The following is a 15,485-nucleotide window of genomic DNA, read 5'->3' as shown; positions in this document are numbered from 1 at the left end:
CAGTGAATTTCTATGGAGATTTTCAACTTTTTTAATATTTTTCAAGTTTTTTTTTTGGCAAAATCTTGGAAAAAATTAAAAAACAAATAAATTCTTAAAAATCTAAAAAAATAAAAAATAAAAATAAAAATAAACTAATTCAATTTTACATGAAAAAATATAAAATTTATTTTCAATCTCATTTAACCATATCTAGAAGTATCAAACATCAAATATGTGAAAAGTATCCATTAAACTGCCAAACATCAAATATCTATCAACTAAACCAACAAACATTATCAACTAAACTAACAAACATCAAATATATAAGAAGTATCAACTAAACCATCAAAAATCAAATGTATAAGATGCATAAACTAAATCATCAAACATCAATTATAAAAATAAATAAAAAAGCATTTTATTCATGCACATCATTTCGTGCAAACACATCATTGTCCTTCATTGTAAGCCTGATTATACAAAGCATACACATCTTTATCAGACACAGCATTTTATACAAGCATTTTCACAGTCAGACACCAAAGCATACACATCTTTATCGTAAGCCTGATTATACAAACATAACAAACACATTTTTTGTTTTTTTAAATCATCATAAGCCTGATTTTATAAGTATTTTTACAGTCAAACACTTCATCGTAAGCCTGATTATACAAACAAAACATGGAAAGCAGAACGTACACATCTCTGTTTTTTTTAATCATGGTAAGCCTAATTATTCAAGCAAACAAACATCAATCAAGCCCACTGCAACAGAACATACAAACATCAAATGAGTCACACATCGAATATCAAACACAACATACAAATATCAAACACAAATTATATTGTGCATGCTTTAATTACCGAAAAAAATGCTAAATGCGTCGTTGAAACCCCAAAATCGTTGATGCCGGTGGTCAAAACCTCCTTTTGCAATCTCCAGAAAACAAGAAATAGGCTTACTACTGCCAAAACCCCTCTTAGTAAAACCTCCTTCACTGACTAACTCACCGTCGGTGAGTCACTGATCGCCGGAACCAATGACTGAGTGAGTCAGGAAAGAGGGAACAAGAGAGAGACAAAAATGAGGAGGAAAAAGGAAGAGAGAGAGAGAGAAGCACCAGTTCGCTCACATATCGCTGCTCGCCAAAACTTCAAGCCGACAAATGGAAAGGAGAGAGAAGCTCGGTAGGGCAACCGGGTAAGTGCCTAAGTGGGTAGGTTTCGATAAAGAAAAACGAGTAATACTCGTTTTTGGCTTTTTGCCAAAAAGAATTGTGGAAAACCCAAAAAAACATGAAAAGTGATAAAAAAAATGATACATGTGACGAGAATTACTAAATCTCATGATATTTTTGCGAGATTTTGTCACAAATAAAAATCTCAGCAGATTTAGCCATTTTAAACTTGTAAAGTCTTTCTCGATTCGAGAGATTTTCATAAATCTTGCAATATTTGTGACCATGATCCTCGCATGGGCCCACACCTTGATCCAACCGCCTTAATGATGATGGCTGTCTCTACTGTCTAAATAATTTTTAGACCCTTAAGGCGTGTTTGATTACCTCATATCTCTAAGGAGAACCAAGGTTTTGTTAGGTGTAAGAAGGGAAGGGAGAGATAATTCAAAAGAAAAAACATGTGTTGTTTTAGAGAATGTTTGGTTTTGATGACGTGGAATAGTGTCATATTGATTGTGTTTGAGTTTGTTGTGGGCTTTATAACCGTGACTATGGGCAAATCAACGGCTGCAAAGGTGTTAGGTATTGGACGCGTGGATCTGAAGTTTCCTTCGGGACGAGTTATGTCTTTACACAGAGTGCACCATGTGCCTGTAGTTAGAAGAAACATTCTAAGTGATTCATGTCTTATTAGAGAGGGTTATGAATTTAACTTTAAATATAATAAAGTTATTATGTTACATTCTGGAACATTTATTGGCAAGGGGTATTTAGATGATGGTTTGTTTAAACTTCGTGTTGAACATGTTTGCAGTGATAAATTAGAAAATGATGTTTCTTTTTATTCATTGTTTAATGTTGCATATAACATAGAATCATCTGATTTGTGACATAATAGATTAAGTCATGTGAATTTCAATTCTGTGAAACGCATGATGAACTTGAAAATGATTCTTGAGCATTCCATTGATAAAACTAAAAAATATGAAATTTGTGTGCAAGCAAAACAATGTAGGAAATCATTCCATACGATTGTTAGAGATTCTGAAATATTGGATCTGGTGCATACAGATATATGTGAGTTTAATAGAGTGTTAACCAGAAATCATAAAAAGTATTTTAGCACTTTTATAGATGATGACACTAAATACTATTATGTGTATCTGCTAAAATCAAAAGATGAAGCTTTTGATAAGTTTCTTATTTTTAAGAATGAAGCAGAAACACAATCTCGTAGAAAACTGAAAAAATTGAGATCTGACAGAGGGGGAGAATATACCTCTAATAAATTCGATGAATATTGCAAGTCTGTTGGCATAGTTCATGAGTTTACTAGTCCATATTCTCCTTAATCTAATGGGATTGCAGAAAAGAAGAATAGAACCCTAACTGACATGATTAATGTTCTACTTAAGAGTTCTGGATTACCTACCTATATGTGGGGGGATGCTCTGAGTACGGCTTGCCATATTCTGAATAGAGTTCCTCAAAATTATAAGGATAGTAGCCCTTTTGAACTCTGAAGAAATAGGAAATCTAGCTTGAAATACCTTAAAGTGTGGGGGTGTCTTGTAAAGATACTTGTCCCAGAGCACAACAGAAAGAAGCTAGATCCTAAAACCGTAGATATTGTCTTTTTGGGTTATGTAGAGAACAGTTATGCCTACAAGTTCTTAGTAATTAAGTCTGAGATATCTGGCATATATGTAAATTCTATTGTTGAGCTTCGAGAAGCTATATTCTTTGAGGATGTATTTTCCATGAAAGTTGGTTTACCTTAGAATCTTTCTTCTTTAGATATACCTTCAACTTTTGGTTCTATTCCCGAACATGTGGAAAGGATGACAGATGTGGGGGTAGAATCATCTTGTTCCCATCCTAGACCCATTGAGTCTGAGGAAGTGGCTGAACCTAGAAGGAATAAGAGACCACGGATTACCAAGGATTTGGGAAGTGATTTTATCACTTACCTTATTGAGGATGATCCTCCCACTTTCCGAGATGCAATGGCTTCACCTAAAGCAAGGCATTGGAAAGAAGCCATCAAGAGTGAAATGAACTTCATTGTCTCTAATGGCACTTAGGAACTAGTTGACATCCCTCGTGGTAGTTCCACAATTGGGTGCAATGGATCTTTAAGAAGAAGTTGAAACCAGATGGATTCATTGACAAGTACAAGGCGAGACTGGTTGCCAAGGGGTTCAAACAAAATGAGTGAATAGATTATTTTGATATCTATTCTCCGGTTACCCGGATGACCACTATTAGAGTTCTTATTGCACTGGCTTCCATTTATGATCTTTCAGTTCATCAAATGGATGTGAAGACTTCATTTTTGCATGGCGATCTTAAAGAAGGGATCTATATGGATCAACCTGAGGGTTATGTGGCTTCTGGTAATGAAAATAAAGTTTATAGACTTGTCAAGTCATTATATGGACTAAAACAAGCCCCTAAACAATGGCATGAGAAGTTTGATAATGTTATTTTATCATTTGGCTTTGCTATCAATGAATCTAATAAGTGCGTTTATTGCAAAGTTAAAAGTGATGATTGTATTATTTTATGTCTGTATGTAGATGATATTCTATTGTTTGGTTCCAATATGAGAATTGTGAATGAGACAAGGTTGTTTCCTAGTAGTAAGTTTGATATCAAGGATATGGTGTTGCAAATGTGATCTTAGGCTTAAAGCTGACTCGTTCAGCTGAGGGAATAGTCATTTTTCAATCTCACTTTGTTGAGAAAGTACTTGAGAAATTTGACTATAACCAAGAGAGATTTGTAGCAACTCCATATGACACTTCTATTTCTCTTCATAAAAATACGACTGGTGTTCCTGTGTCTCAATTGAGGTATTCCCAAATTATTGGAAGTTTGATGTATCTTGCAAATTGCACGAGACCGAATATTTCGTTCTCCATGACAAAATTAAGTAGATACACAAGTTGTCCAAATCGCACTCATTGGAAGGCATTGGACATGGTACTTAGATACCTGAAAGGAACCATTTCCTTGAGTTTGCATTACAAGATATTCTCTGCAGTTCTGGAGGGATATAGTGATGCAAGCTGGATAGCCATGAACTCTAGGAGTTATGGCGTGACAAGGTATGTATTTACCTTGGGTGGTGGCACAGTCGCTTGGAGATCAGTAAAGCAGACCATCTTGTCTCGGTCTACTTTTGAGGCTAAATTCTGTGCTTTAGATGTCACAGGATTGGAAGCTGAATGGTTAAAGAGACTTATTGAGGAACTTTCTTCAATGTGCAAACCAATTCCTGTGATATCTGTGCATTGTGACAATATGGCCACAATAGCAAAGATTAAAAGCACAAAATATAACCAAAAGTAGAGGAGACGCATCAAAGTCAGAATAAAGTCTGTAAGGGAACTGGTGTCTCAGTTAATGGTTATTGTAGACTATGTTGGATCAAAAGAGAACATAGCTGATCCATTAACAAAAGGACTAGATAAGTCATTAGTCCTGAAATCCAGAGAGAGAATGAGACTGAAACTCATTACTAGTTCATGTACAGTAGCAACCCAACCTATCTGAGTGGAGATCCCACAAAGTAGGTTCAATATGGTAATAACAAGCTGTAGGGTGAACTGGATAGCACCTTAATTATGAGATACTTTGTATCTGTTTCTGTTTCTCTGATTACTCTGGAAAGGTGTTGTAGTTGTTAGTTAAGGAAGAGTTAAAACTCTGAATGGGTTCAAAGCCTTCTAGGCGGGATGTTAGCAGTGCATCTCTGGAGAAGCTCACCTATGTGAGTGTGACTGTGTGACCGTAGTATAAGGAATTGGGTTATTCCTGAAGACACTGATGAAGCAGGATTTCGGGCGCATGGCCTTCAACGCGCCGCCCCCAAAGATTACAACTAGAACCTTTATCATGTTGTTGCTAATGGACACTCCTACACCTGAGGTTAAAGTTCAAGACTTCAATTCACTTCGTTCCTGTGGGGGTAAAGTTAGTCAACTAAGGTAGTGGTTCAAACCGGAAGGTACCATTGCTGAAAGCATGATATGTCCTGTTGCAGATTGTCTTATCTTGCATCTTGGTTTCCTCCCATTTCATTCTTTGAATTTGTGAGGGAATGTTAGGTGTAAGAAGGGAGGGGAGAGAGAATTCAAAAGAAGAAACATGAGTTGTTTTAGAGAATGTTTGGTTTTGATGACGTGGAATAGTCTCATATTGATTGTGTTTGAGTTTGTTGTGGGCTTTATAACCCACATGTAAACTCTTACATTTGTTCCTGAGAACAAGAGGTTGGGATGACTACCACACACACGCGCGCGTGCGCCCGCCCGTTGTGTTGTGCCGTGCCGTGCTGAGCCGAGCAGGGCTGGGCTCGGGTTCAGGTAATTGGCCCTTTAGGGCCATATCCAATCAAGACCAAAGTATCTGTTTGCTCAAAGTTTCTGTGGATATTTGGATTCTTTAACGGGTTATGAGAAATGATAACGGGTCACGACTCCTCGTAGTTTGTGCCCGTTATGACTCTTCGGATTTCTTTAACAGATCTCGACTCTTCGATTTTCGTTAACGGGTCACGTCTCCTCGGATTCCGTAACAGGTTCCTTCCACGCTTTGTAACCATTCGTGGGTTATAAAAGCGTGGTTAGGGCTGGGGTTACGACAGATCTTAGACGCACTGATTTCTGAAGAAGAGCTCTGCGGTTTTCTCTTTCCCTGTTGCTCTCTCTCTCTCTTTCTTGAGTTATCCCGAAAGAGGTTTTCTGCAACTTCGGTTCGTGGAGGTTGTTTTCAAAGGACGATCCTTCAAAGTGCACCGGTCTGATCATCGAGGCTATTGTATCCTTGTGGAAGGACGTTGAACCATGTTTGCATTGTATGTGAGGGTGAATCTTCTCTAAGGGGAGTATTTTTGTACGCCTTAGCCTTTTACATAATCTAAACATGTCTTTGTTGTTTCTATTATGTTTCTTGCATCTGTTTGTCTACTTGCTTGTGTCTGGATTTTGGTGTTATGCGAAACCTGACATGCCTGCTCTCTGTTTATGTTTCGATCTGTTGAAAATCATGATTTGTATTCTGTTGCATATTATGATTTATATCATGATGATGATTGTGAAACTGTGTGATCTGAAATTCGATCCAACAGGTTTTGCATAAGGCCCACACTTTGATCAAACTTCCTTGCAAAAGGAAGTTTTGATATCCTCCCCGACCCCGACCCCGACCCCGACCCCCCTTCAAGAAAAAACCTTGAGTGTCAAGTTTGTTCCCATGGGTGTTGGACTTCAAAAACCTCGGATCTAAGGTGCAAGGTAATCCATAGCACCTTTATGGATACGGAATTAGAACCCTAATCCAAACTCGAAAGTTCATCTAATCGGGTCGGCCGGAGAACGTAGGAAAAGAAATCCCTTAATCCAATACCCCTTGACCACTTGGCGAACAGGGTGGGGGGGGGGGGGTTGCCTGACTTAACGTACGGTGGGGGGCGCTCATACTCATTGGGTACTCAAGTTTCCAAAAGAGGCAAGCACGAAAAGCGAGCGTTTTTTTCTCCTGCCGAATCGCGATCTTTTGTGCTTGCTTCGAAGCAAAGGGTTCTCTCTCTCTCTCCTTTTTTACCGCAGTAAAAATCGGGGGTGGGGTAAAAAAGGGATTTTACCGTTCGTCGCCGCAGAGAAGAGTAGGGGAGCTTCGGGAAGCTAAATTTCTGGGGAGGCGGTGTCGCGTCCCAGAGAGAGGTCGCAGGGTCGAATCGTCAGGTTGGAAAGTTTACTAGACGCCAGAGTCTCTCTCTCTCTCTCTCTCTCTGCGGATATCGAAGATGTGAGAGAGGGCGAGAGCGGACGGTGGATTTGGATGATGGCGATGATGATGACGACGGTGGCGAGCGCTTAATCATGCACTCTCTCTCTCTCTGAAGTGATTTGGTGGGGTTCTTCTTGGTTGGTGTTTTTTGGGGGTGACGGTTTCGTCTCTGTGTGTGGTCGGATTCTTGCGGAAATCATGAAAAGAATAAGAAAAAGAATCATTTTTGGTGTTTAGGGGTTTCAGGAGAGAGAGTGATTCGACTCTGCTCTCTCTCTCTCTCTAAGGGCGGAAATTCTGGGTTTTTTATTTGGGTATTTGAATTTCCTGTGTTGTGGATGATTTGGCGGAGCAGCGATGCGGAAGCGATCCGCATGCACTCGAGGGTTTCTGATCTGGGGGAGATTCAGCAGGTCGCCGGGTTCCGCCTCGAGGACGCCATGAACCTCACTCGAAGTATATACCCCCTTCTTCTCGATCTCCTTCTTTGTTTCTTTAGATAAAAATCTTCAGAAACTTTTCATGTTCATTAATTTGTTAACGATGAAGGTGCTATGTTTAATGCGAAATCCGGCGGGCAGACGGTTAATTCTGGTGCTTTGCAGGTTAGGATTTTGAGAGATGTGTGTGGATTTAACATTTGAATTCGTAGTGATCTCATTTGTTGTTCTTCCTCGGTGTTTTTGTTGGTTTGGTGACCAGCATATCGGGTCCTCGGATATCGGCTCCTCCGGGAACAGAGTGGCGAGTGTGCAGCAGTACCCTTCCCAGAAGGGGGCAACTCTCGCGAATAGTCCTTTCGAGAATTGGGGAGAGTCTGGTGTGGCGTCCGCTAGCCCGCGGACGGATACTTCAGCCGATGTTGAAACTGATGATAAGAATCAATCGGTGAATTGCTCAACTCCTTCCACTTCTGCTATATCTTTAACGGCTGTTAACATGCAGTTTTGGTTGGTTATGGGAGGTCATGCCTCTAGAGGTGCTAATATGATATTTCTCTTTTCTTCTTGTGCTGGTTTTGGTTTTTTAGTCCGAAGGCGGTCACAATCAGCCTGTAACAACTGTTGATTCATCCGATAGATCAAAGGAGGGAACAATGGATCAGAAGGTTTGAGCCAAAACATCACATTGTTGCTTGATGCTTTTTTCTGTATGAGTAGCCTTTTGTTTGGTAAATATGTTGGACTTTTCATGCAGACGCAGCGTAGGCTTGCCCAAAATCGAGAGGCTGCAAGAAAGAGCCGCTTGAGGAAAAAAGTAAGATGGTTTTCTCATTTTCCTGCTTCTGTACAGCCTGTCGGGAATTCATATGCAGTTTTATAATGATCTTTGATGTTAATGAGAATTTTTTGATGGCTGCTGCTCTTGATTCAAGTAGATGCAGATGCCTTTACTGAAAAATTGTTGGTATATGCATTTGTAATTCTTAAATTTTTATTCAGTCGTTTGCGAACTTGGATAACTTTTGAAATCTTACACTCCTGTCTTTCGTCAGAATTAATCTCCCTTATATTGTTGCTTGATGATATGTCCATGTTTGGCCTCTTTCTCTCAATTGTGATTAAGTACTCGGCTTCCTCCATTTGCAATGAAAATGAGTTTGCGCAATTATAATTCTACAATTTCCGTTCAGTCAGTATGTAAACTTGTATAAGTTTGGAATTCTCACCATCCTGTCTTTCTTCAGAATGTTTTTCCCTTGATATGTCTGCATTTGACCTCTTTCCAGAAATTGTTGCAACAATTTAGTAGTCAGCTGCATTAAGCATGAGGAACTTCACAGCCTGTGTCATTGATTGCACAAGTATGTTTTGGTGTTGCAGTTGGATGTGACAACACAGCAGCTGGACAGGGGATTTGTGTTTTGACCTGTCATGTTCCAATGAAATGTTGGGGATTTTAGAGAAGATGCGTCCAATGCTTCAACAACCAATGAAATTATCTTATGTTTGTTCTTTTATTTTGGTTGTGGGTGGCAGTGGACATGGTCTTGGGGTTGGTGTGAGGAATGATGGAAGATGGGTGTGGGTTGGGTCTTTTGGTGTTGTTGCATTGTAAGTTTTGTTTGGAAATCCTAAAATAAAACCTTCATGGTTGTGGTGCAGAGTCTTACCTACTATATATTTCTGATCCTTAAAGGGCCCCAGGTGTACCAGAAGATCAAGTTAGGAATATTTGATGCGAAACCTAACTGGCATATCTGAACTTAACTATACAGATCCTTAATCTATGTGCTTGTCGCTAGGTCAGATTTTGTAAGTTAATGCATCCAAAACAATGGATTTGTTTTTTCATATATTAAAAAATCACAGTCAAATATTACCAGGGTTTCTAGCTACCTTGGAGACAGTCTGTCTCATGATTGGCAATTATGGTGGCTATGGTTTTACCTTGTAGCATTGTTAATCATCATGCTGCTTTAACTGATGATTATGTTTAGAAAATTTCAAGGATGCCAATAATGTGTTTAAACCAGAGTTACCGGAAGCTTCTTAGGTAGGTTGGAAGCTCGCTTCCCGGAAACTCTCCTCGCTTCCGAAACTTCATGGGAAGCTCGATTCCCCCACACTTCTTCTATGCTTCTCATACACATGGTCTATGCATACTATATACTTTTCTCATGTTTCTTTTCATCTTTTTCATGTATTTTCTCTCACGCTTTCACTCACTTTCCATGTACTTTCTTTAAATTGGTAACCTTCATTGTTAGATTTTCATAAAAAAATTTAACTCTTTTACAGAAAAATCATGAAATATAAGAATGATCAATTTTATTTTAGTTTTTATTTGTTTCTTGTTTGATAATTGCTTCATTTTTTATTCATATTTTGCTTTTAAATTGAAACTTTGCTTCCCGCTTCGTATAAATTTTAAAATGCCTCACTTCTCACTTCCGCTTCCCGTATTGTTTCCCGCTTCCGCTTCCTAGTTTGGCAACCTTGGTTTAAACCCCTGCATGGTTATTTGCCAAAATTCTTTGGCCCAACAACATGGTGCCCCATTCTAAAATAGTTCTGAACCTATGTGACATGGGTGCGGGTGCGGGGATGCGGCACTTCCAAAAAACCCGGGTGGGAGGTGCGGCAAAAATATAAAAAAAACAATATATATATAGTCCAAAAGTTGGACATAAATGACCCTAGGTGCGTTGACTGCACCCAGGGTCAGGTTGACCACATCAAGTGCGGGTGCGGGTGCGGCACCTAGTTGGAGAATCCCTGTGACATATAGGGCAAAAAAAATTTCTTGGCAATTTTTTTCAAGTCCGAAAAATTGGACCAAAATGACCCTGGGTGCATTGACCGCACCCGGTGCCGCACTTGCACCCGCGTCACGTCGATTCGGGTGCGGCACCCTGCTAGCCGAATCCCTGTGACATAGCTGAACTGTCACCTGGGTACAGATGCATGCAGGTGCGGGTGTGGGTGTGGGTACGGGTGCAGGTACAACACGATAATTCCAAAAAATGTGTGTACAGGGACATGGCTATATATATATATCACATAAATTCAAAATAAACTGAATATAATCTAAATATATATGCTATATCTAAAATATATATTATATACTGAAAATATAACGTTACCAGTAATCACAATGTCATCCACATATATCAACATGATAGTAATTTCATGCTTTCCAATGCAAGTAAAGAGGGAGTAGTCTACCTGACTTCTTTGAAAACAATATCTTCGGATTTCATCGAAAAATCTTTGGACCAGGCTCTTGTAGCCTGCTTCAGTCCATACAATGATAGTTGTAAAAGGCACACTTTACTTGCTGGATCTCCCTCTGCAAAGCCCGGAGGTTGTTCCATATAGACCACTTCTTTGTTAAAATGTAAATATATATAGTATAAATACATATGTACATATATATATATATATAACTAGGTTAGGAAACGGAGGGCAAAATGGAGTGCCCGGGTACCATAGGTTCTGAATGAATTTTTATGGACATTGACCCAACTGGTGACCGGTTGACTCAAGTAGTCCAGTCATATCAGTTTGATCAGTCTGATCCAAGCATGTATGTGTTTTCATGTTCTTCCATGATTTATGGTGTAGGGTTCTTTCCCATAAGACATGATAGTATGGACATCCTGTGGGTCCCATCTTGTGTAATACAATGAATATGTAACATTCTCCCCTCCTGTTTTGAATAGAATCTGCATCCTGATTTGTTAGGTAACCAGAGCGCATCTTGTTTCTCTGGGCTCACTCCTAACCGAACAAGTCGATCTCAGTTCAAGGCTCACTCCTAACCTAACAAGTCAAGCAATTTAATGTAGTTACTGTTTATGTTTTCTCAGAGAATTGCAATTTGGGTTCTTCAGCCATAATCTATGCATGCATGTGTGTATGCATGCGTACACCAATGTACATGAACATTTGCACATGCACATGAGAGAGAGAGAGAGAGACCCTAACTTTCCACAGTGAGGTTCTGTTTTGTTTCCAGCATAGTCACCGATATTGCCGATATTAATATCGTGATATTATTGGCATTTTTAGCTAGGCCAATAATGTCAGCAAAATATTGTGATATTTTCAAAATAATGAAAATATCATGATATTATCGCAATATTTAAAAAATATTCGTATGTTTATATTTTTAAGTTCAGTTTTCCTATTTTTGGGTTTCTTTTGTATTTTTAAAACTTTTAAAACTGTTTTCTTTATATGTTGTGCAAGAAAAATAACAGAAAACATGTTATTTTCTTATCTTTCTTATTATTATTTATATTTTTTCAATTTTAAAGCTTCCGAAATTTTCCCAGAAAAAATCACTTTGTGAAAATATCTCTGAGAAAAACCATCACCTAGAAATTTCCTTGAATGATACAAGTGACTATGGTTTCCATCAAATAGTCTACTTAACTCATAAAAGGAAAAAAAAGGCTTTTTACAAAAACATTACTTGGCTTTTTCTTGATAATTCAAATTCATTGCTAAACATAGTTATAATTCAAAATTGTACCTAGTTTTATTTTCAGTTATTCAAATTCATACTCCTAGTAACTATTCTCCTTTGTAACCATAGTTAATAAATCAATAAATTCAAAACTAGACCCGTTTGACTCTCATTAAATATGCTTCTCTTTGCCCATTTTACCCTTATTAATCTTGCTCTCTCCCCATATCTATATAAAGTGACTCCTTTTATTAAGGATAAATTCATGAATCATGAATTTGAGCGAAAATAGAAAAGGCCAACTTAGAAATTTGGATTGTATCTGACATTCTAGTTTTCCAATCACCTTCGAATGTGCAGTCTTAAGATTTTTGCAGCCAAGATGCTGGGTCGTTTGTATAATAATTTTTGCAACCTAGATGCTGGGTCATTTGGAAAATAATCCATTCCCTGCTTTTCCTGTTTTATGTAGCCTGTGAAGATTTACAACAATATGATTTTCTTCTGTTTTCTGTTATACAAACAGAAGTGCATGTCAACTTAACACCTTTTGATCTTTTTCTTCTGTGAAACAGGCATATGTCCAGCAGTTGGAAAATAGCCGGTTGAAGCTAACTCAGCTTGAGCAGGAGCGTCAACGAGCACGCCAACAGGTTTGTTGCCTGAGTTAAGTAATTCTGCTGTTGCTTTGGTACACTTTAAAGTGACACATGGAACTTTGATATATGTTGATCATGTCATCCGTACTTACCTTTTGATGCTAGTAAAATTCCTGCTTTTTCTCCTGCAGGGAATTTTCATTTCTGGTGGCGGAGATCAAAGTCACACTATGGGTGGAAATGGTAGGCATAGAATATGTAGTTAACTTGCCATATGTATGGGTATCACATGCTCTTGGAATAAGTTTATCAATTTTTGTGAACACTTCATATGTTTTTTCAATATGTTTCTTTAATAGAAATCCTGTTGTTGTACTGTTCCCTCTTCTGTGCTTCTGATTTTCAGAGTTCAATTGTTGCAGAGTTGGTTTGTCTTTCATCTTGTCCATACATGTTGCTTACATGCTAGGCTACAGCTACTATCACATTAATCAATTATTCTGAAAAACTTTCATCTGAAGAGTTTGATTTTTTTATCTCTGTTTTGCTAAATGTACTCAACTTGAAATTAATTCAATCAAAAGTATTTTTTTTGCTTTATTTGAAGCTGGTTTTTCAGTTAAAACTGGATAATAACTTTTACTGCATTCAATGATAAGTGAGAATTACACCTATAAAGCATTGGTTTTCAAGATTAAAATTTGCTTCTGGAAATTTGAGGACCTTCAAATATGGGGCTCAATAGATTGTGGGTTCTCAATCTTGATAGATGTCTTCACCAAACATTTGTTGATGTTGATTCAGGTTTTCTAAGTGCCTTGGGTATTATTGAAGACGCAAGCAGCTGACCCAATTCTTGTCTCTGCATGGTAGATGTGACACCTTTGTTTGTCAAATTTGGTCAGAGCAACCCTATTGTTGATACTGTTTAGATGGCCTTTTAGCCATATCTCTTCTTTGATGCCTTGTTATGAAGTGAGCTACTTACTGTCAAAGGATATTCTGAATTAACAGAGACTGGGCTGGTTTTCCCTTCTTTTTGGTTCTCTATGTCCATTGCCAGTTTCTTCTAGGACTTGTTCCGAGAAGGTTTTCTTTAACTACACCTCAAAGGGATTAACCTAGTTGGACTAGGCCTCGGCTGTCAGACGGGCAGTCGGGGTTCGATTCCCTAGGGCGCTACCCCCTTGCTTAAGCCGTCGCCCAGCATAGGCCCTGGGGGCAAGGGTCCTAGCCTTGGAGTTTGTCTCTGTGCCCGGGTGCAGTTTCTTCAGGTTATAAACGAAAAAAAAGCTTGTCTTTAACTGAGTTGTCTTTCAACTCTTGGTTCTTAATTTTATTAGATTTGCATGCATGGAGGTGGAAAAGAACATTGGTTATAATTTGTATGAGCAAGTGGTGCAACATGTGACATAATTTGTATCTGGTGCAATATTCCTTGTTGTCATGTTCATGAACGTTGATTTTAATTTTGAATAAGTATTTTCATATTGCGATATGTATTTACTACAATGGGCTTTCACTTTGAGTCCATGTTTGCAATAGCATCGTAGGGGTTGGAGCTGGATCTTGATCTGTTTATACTGTACATTGTATTCATGGTACTTGTAAGATCAGAGATTCTTGTCAGAGTCTCGTGCCTGTGCTTGTGCATTTTGATGGGGTTGTACACTTTTGAACATTGTTCAGTGTCATGTTAAACGGTACAGGGTATTAGAGGCAGGAGCTGTGTGGGCATGTTTAAGACATTTAGAATGCAAAGCGACTGATGAAACCTTTTGCAGGTGCGCTTGCATTTGACATGGAATATGCTCGATGGCTTGATGAACATCAACGGCAGATCAATGACTTGAGAACAGCTGTGAACTCTCACGTGGGTGATAATGAGCTGGGACTTCTTGTTGATGCAGTCATGGCTCATTATGATGAGATATTCAGACTCAAAAGTGTGGGTGCAAAGGCTGATGTCTTCCACATGCTTTCGGGAATGTGGAAGACCCCAGCTGAGAGGTGCTTCATGTGGTTGGGGGGTTTCCGATCTTCAGAGCTTTTGAAGGTGAAAGTTCATCAGATCTTTTCTTCTTCTTCAAGTTTAGATTTGCTTTTTGGTTAGGGCATAATGTTAAATTTGGTTTTTGACTGCCATCTTTCTTAATATCCAAGTATGAAGTTGGGACATTTTATTTCATAGTTCGGTTGCTCAACCATGTTGCAGATCCTCGTAAGACATCTTGAACCTTTGACTGAACAGCAGTTAGTGGGCATATGTAATCTGCAACAATCTTCCCAGCAGGCTGAAGATGCACTATCTCAAGGGATGGAAGCTTTGCAGCAATCTCTTGCAGAAACCCTAGCATCTGGATCTCTGGGCCCTCCTGGATCCTCTGACAATGTTGCCAACTACATGGGTCAAATGGCAACCGCTATGGGGAAACTCGGTACACTTGATAGCTTTCTTCGCCAGGTAAGAAAACTCATGCCACTTATCCACCCACCCCAAACAACAGCTGCACGTGCACACACACACACATGAACAAACAATTATGTTAAACTGTTTGATATGTTTCCAGGCTGACCATCTGCGGCAACAGACTTTGCAGCAGATGCACCGGATATTAACGACTCATCAAGCGGCACGTGCACTGCTTTCCATAAGTGACTATTTCTCTCGTCTGCGTGCACTTAGTTCATTGTGGTTGGCACGTCCAAGAGAATAAATTGCCAGTTTTTATTTGGGGGCCCGTCATACAAAGGCCACCGGCAGCACGGCCACATCTGTGAGCTCAGCCCACTAAGAGCTGGGGCTCGGAATGTGGAAGGAGCAAGAACAAGAAAATGTGTGGACTTAGCCACTGTATCCATGGATTGGTAGGGAATAGCGTACGAGTCTGTTGGTTTTAAGGTCTTGCAACCCTGTACAGTAGTAACTCATGTTGTATTGTCAAGGTTGTCTTTGTATACTAGAAAGAACTTTAGTCGTTAATTGTTAATGTCCTCATGTTTGTCACCA

The 15,485-nt window shown here is 39.0% G+C and overlaps 1 protein-coding gene across 1 annotated transcript; it reads left to right on the top strand.

The window, feature by feature from the left end:
* The first annotated feature begins 6,693 nt into the window (after positions 1-6,693).
* Positions 6,694-15,485, top strand: LOC149812501 (transcription factor TGA2.2-like). The gene is made up of 10 exons (XM_089993375.1): positions 6,694-7,418; positions 7,512-7,567; positions 7,665-7,850; positions 7,993-8,070; positions 8,160-8,219; positions 12,452-12,529; positions 12,667-12,718; positions 14,260-14,531; positions 14,691-14,939; positions 15,046-15,485. Exons 1-10 carry the CDS (start codon positions 7,301-7,303, stop codon positions 15,190-15,192), a joined length of 1,296 nt encoding a protein of 431 aa, XP_089849501.1. The 5' UTR covers positions 6,694-7,300; the 3' UTR covers positions 15,193-15,485.

This window comes from Nuphar pumila, chromosome 17 (genome assembly GCF_984573655.1).
Source record: "Nuphar pumila chromosome 17, dmNupPumi1.hap1.1, whole genome shotgun sequence".
Lineage (NCBI taxonomy): Eukaryota > Viridiplantae > Streptophyta > Magnoliopsida > Nymphaeales > Nymphaeaceae > Nuphar > Nuphar pumila.
Note: the sequence above shows the minus strand (reverse complement) of the source record. Positions and strands in the feature narration are given on the sequence as shown.

Excerpts from the sequence above, each read along its gene's own strand:
- LOC149812501 (XM_089993375.1), top strand. The coding sequence starts at position 7,301 with ATGATTTGGCGGAGCAGCGATGCGGAAGCGATCCGCATGCACTCGAGG. Across the intron at positions 12,530-12,666 it reads GTCAACGAGCACGCCAACAG|GGAATTTTCATTTCTGGTGG; the intron begins GTTTGTTGCCTG and ends TTTCTCCTGCAG. Across the intron at positions 14,940-15,045 it reads TTGATAGCTTTCTTCGCCAG|GCTGACCATCTGCGGCAACA; the intron begins GTAAGAAAACTC and ends ATATGTTTCCAG.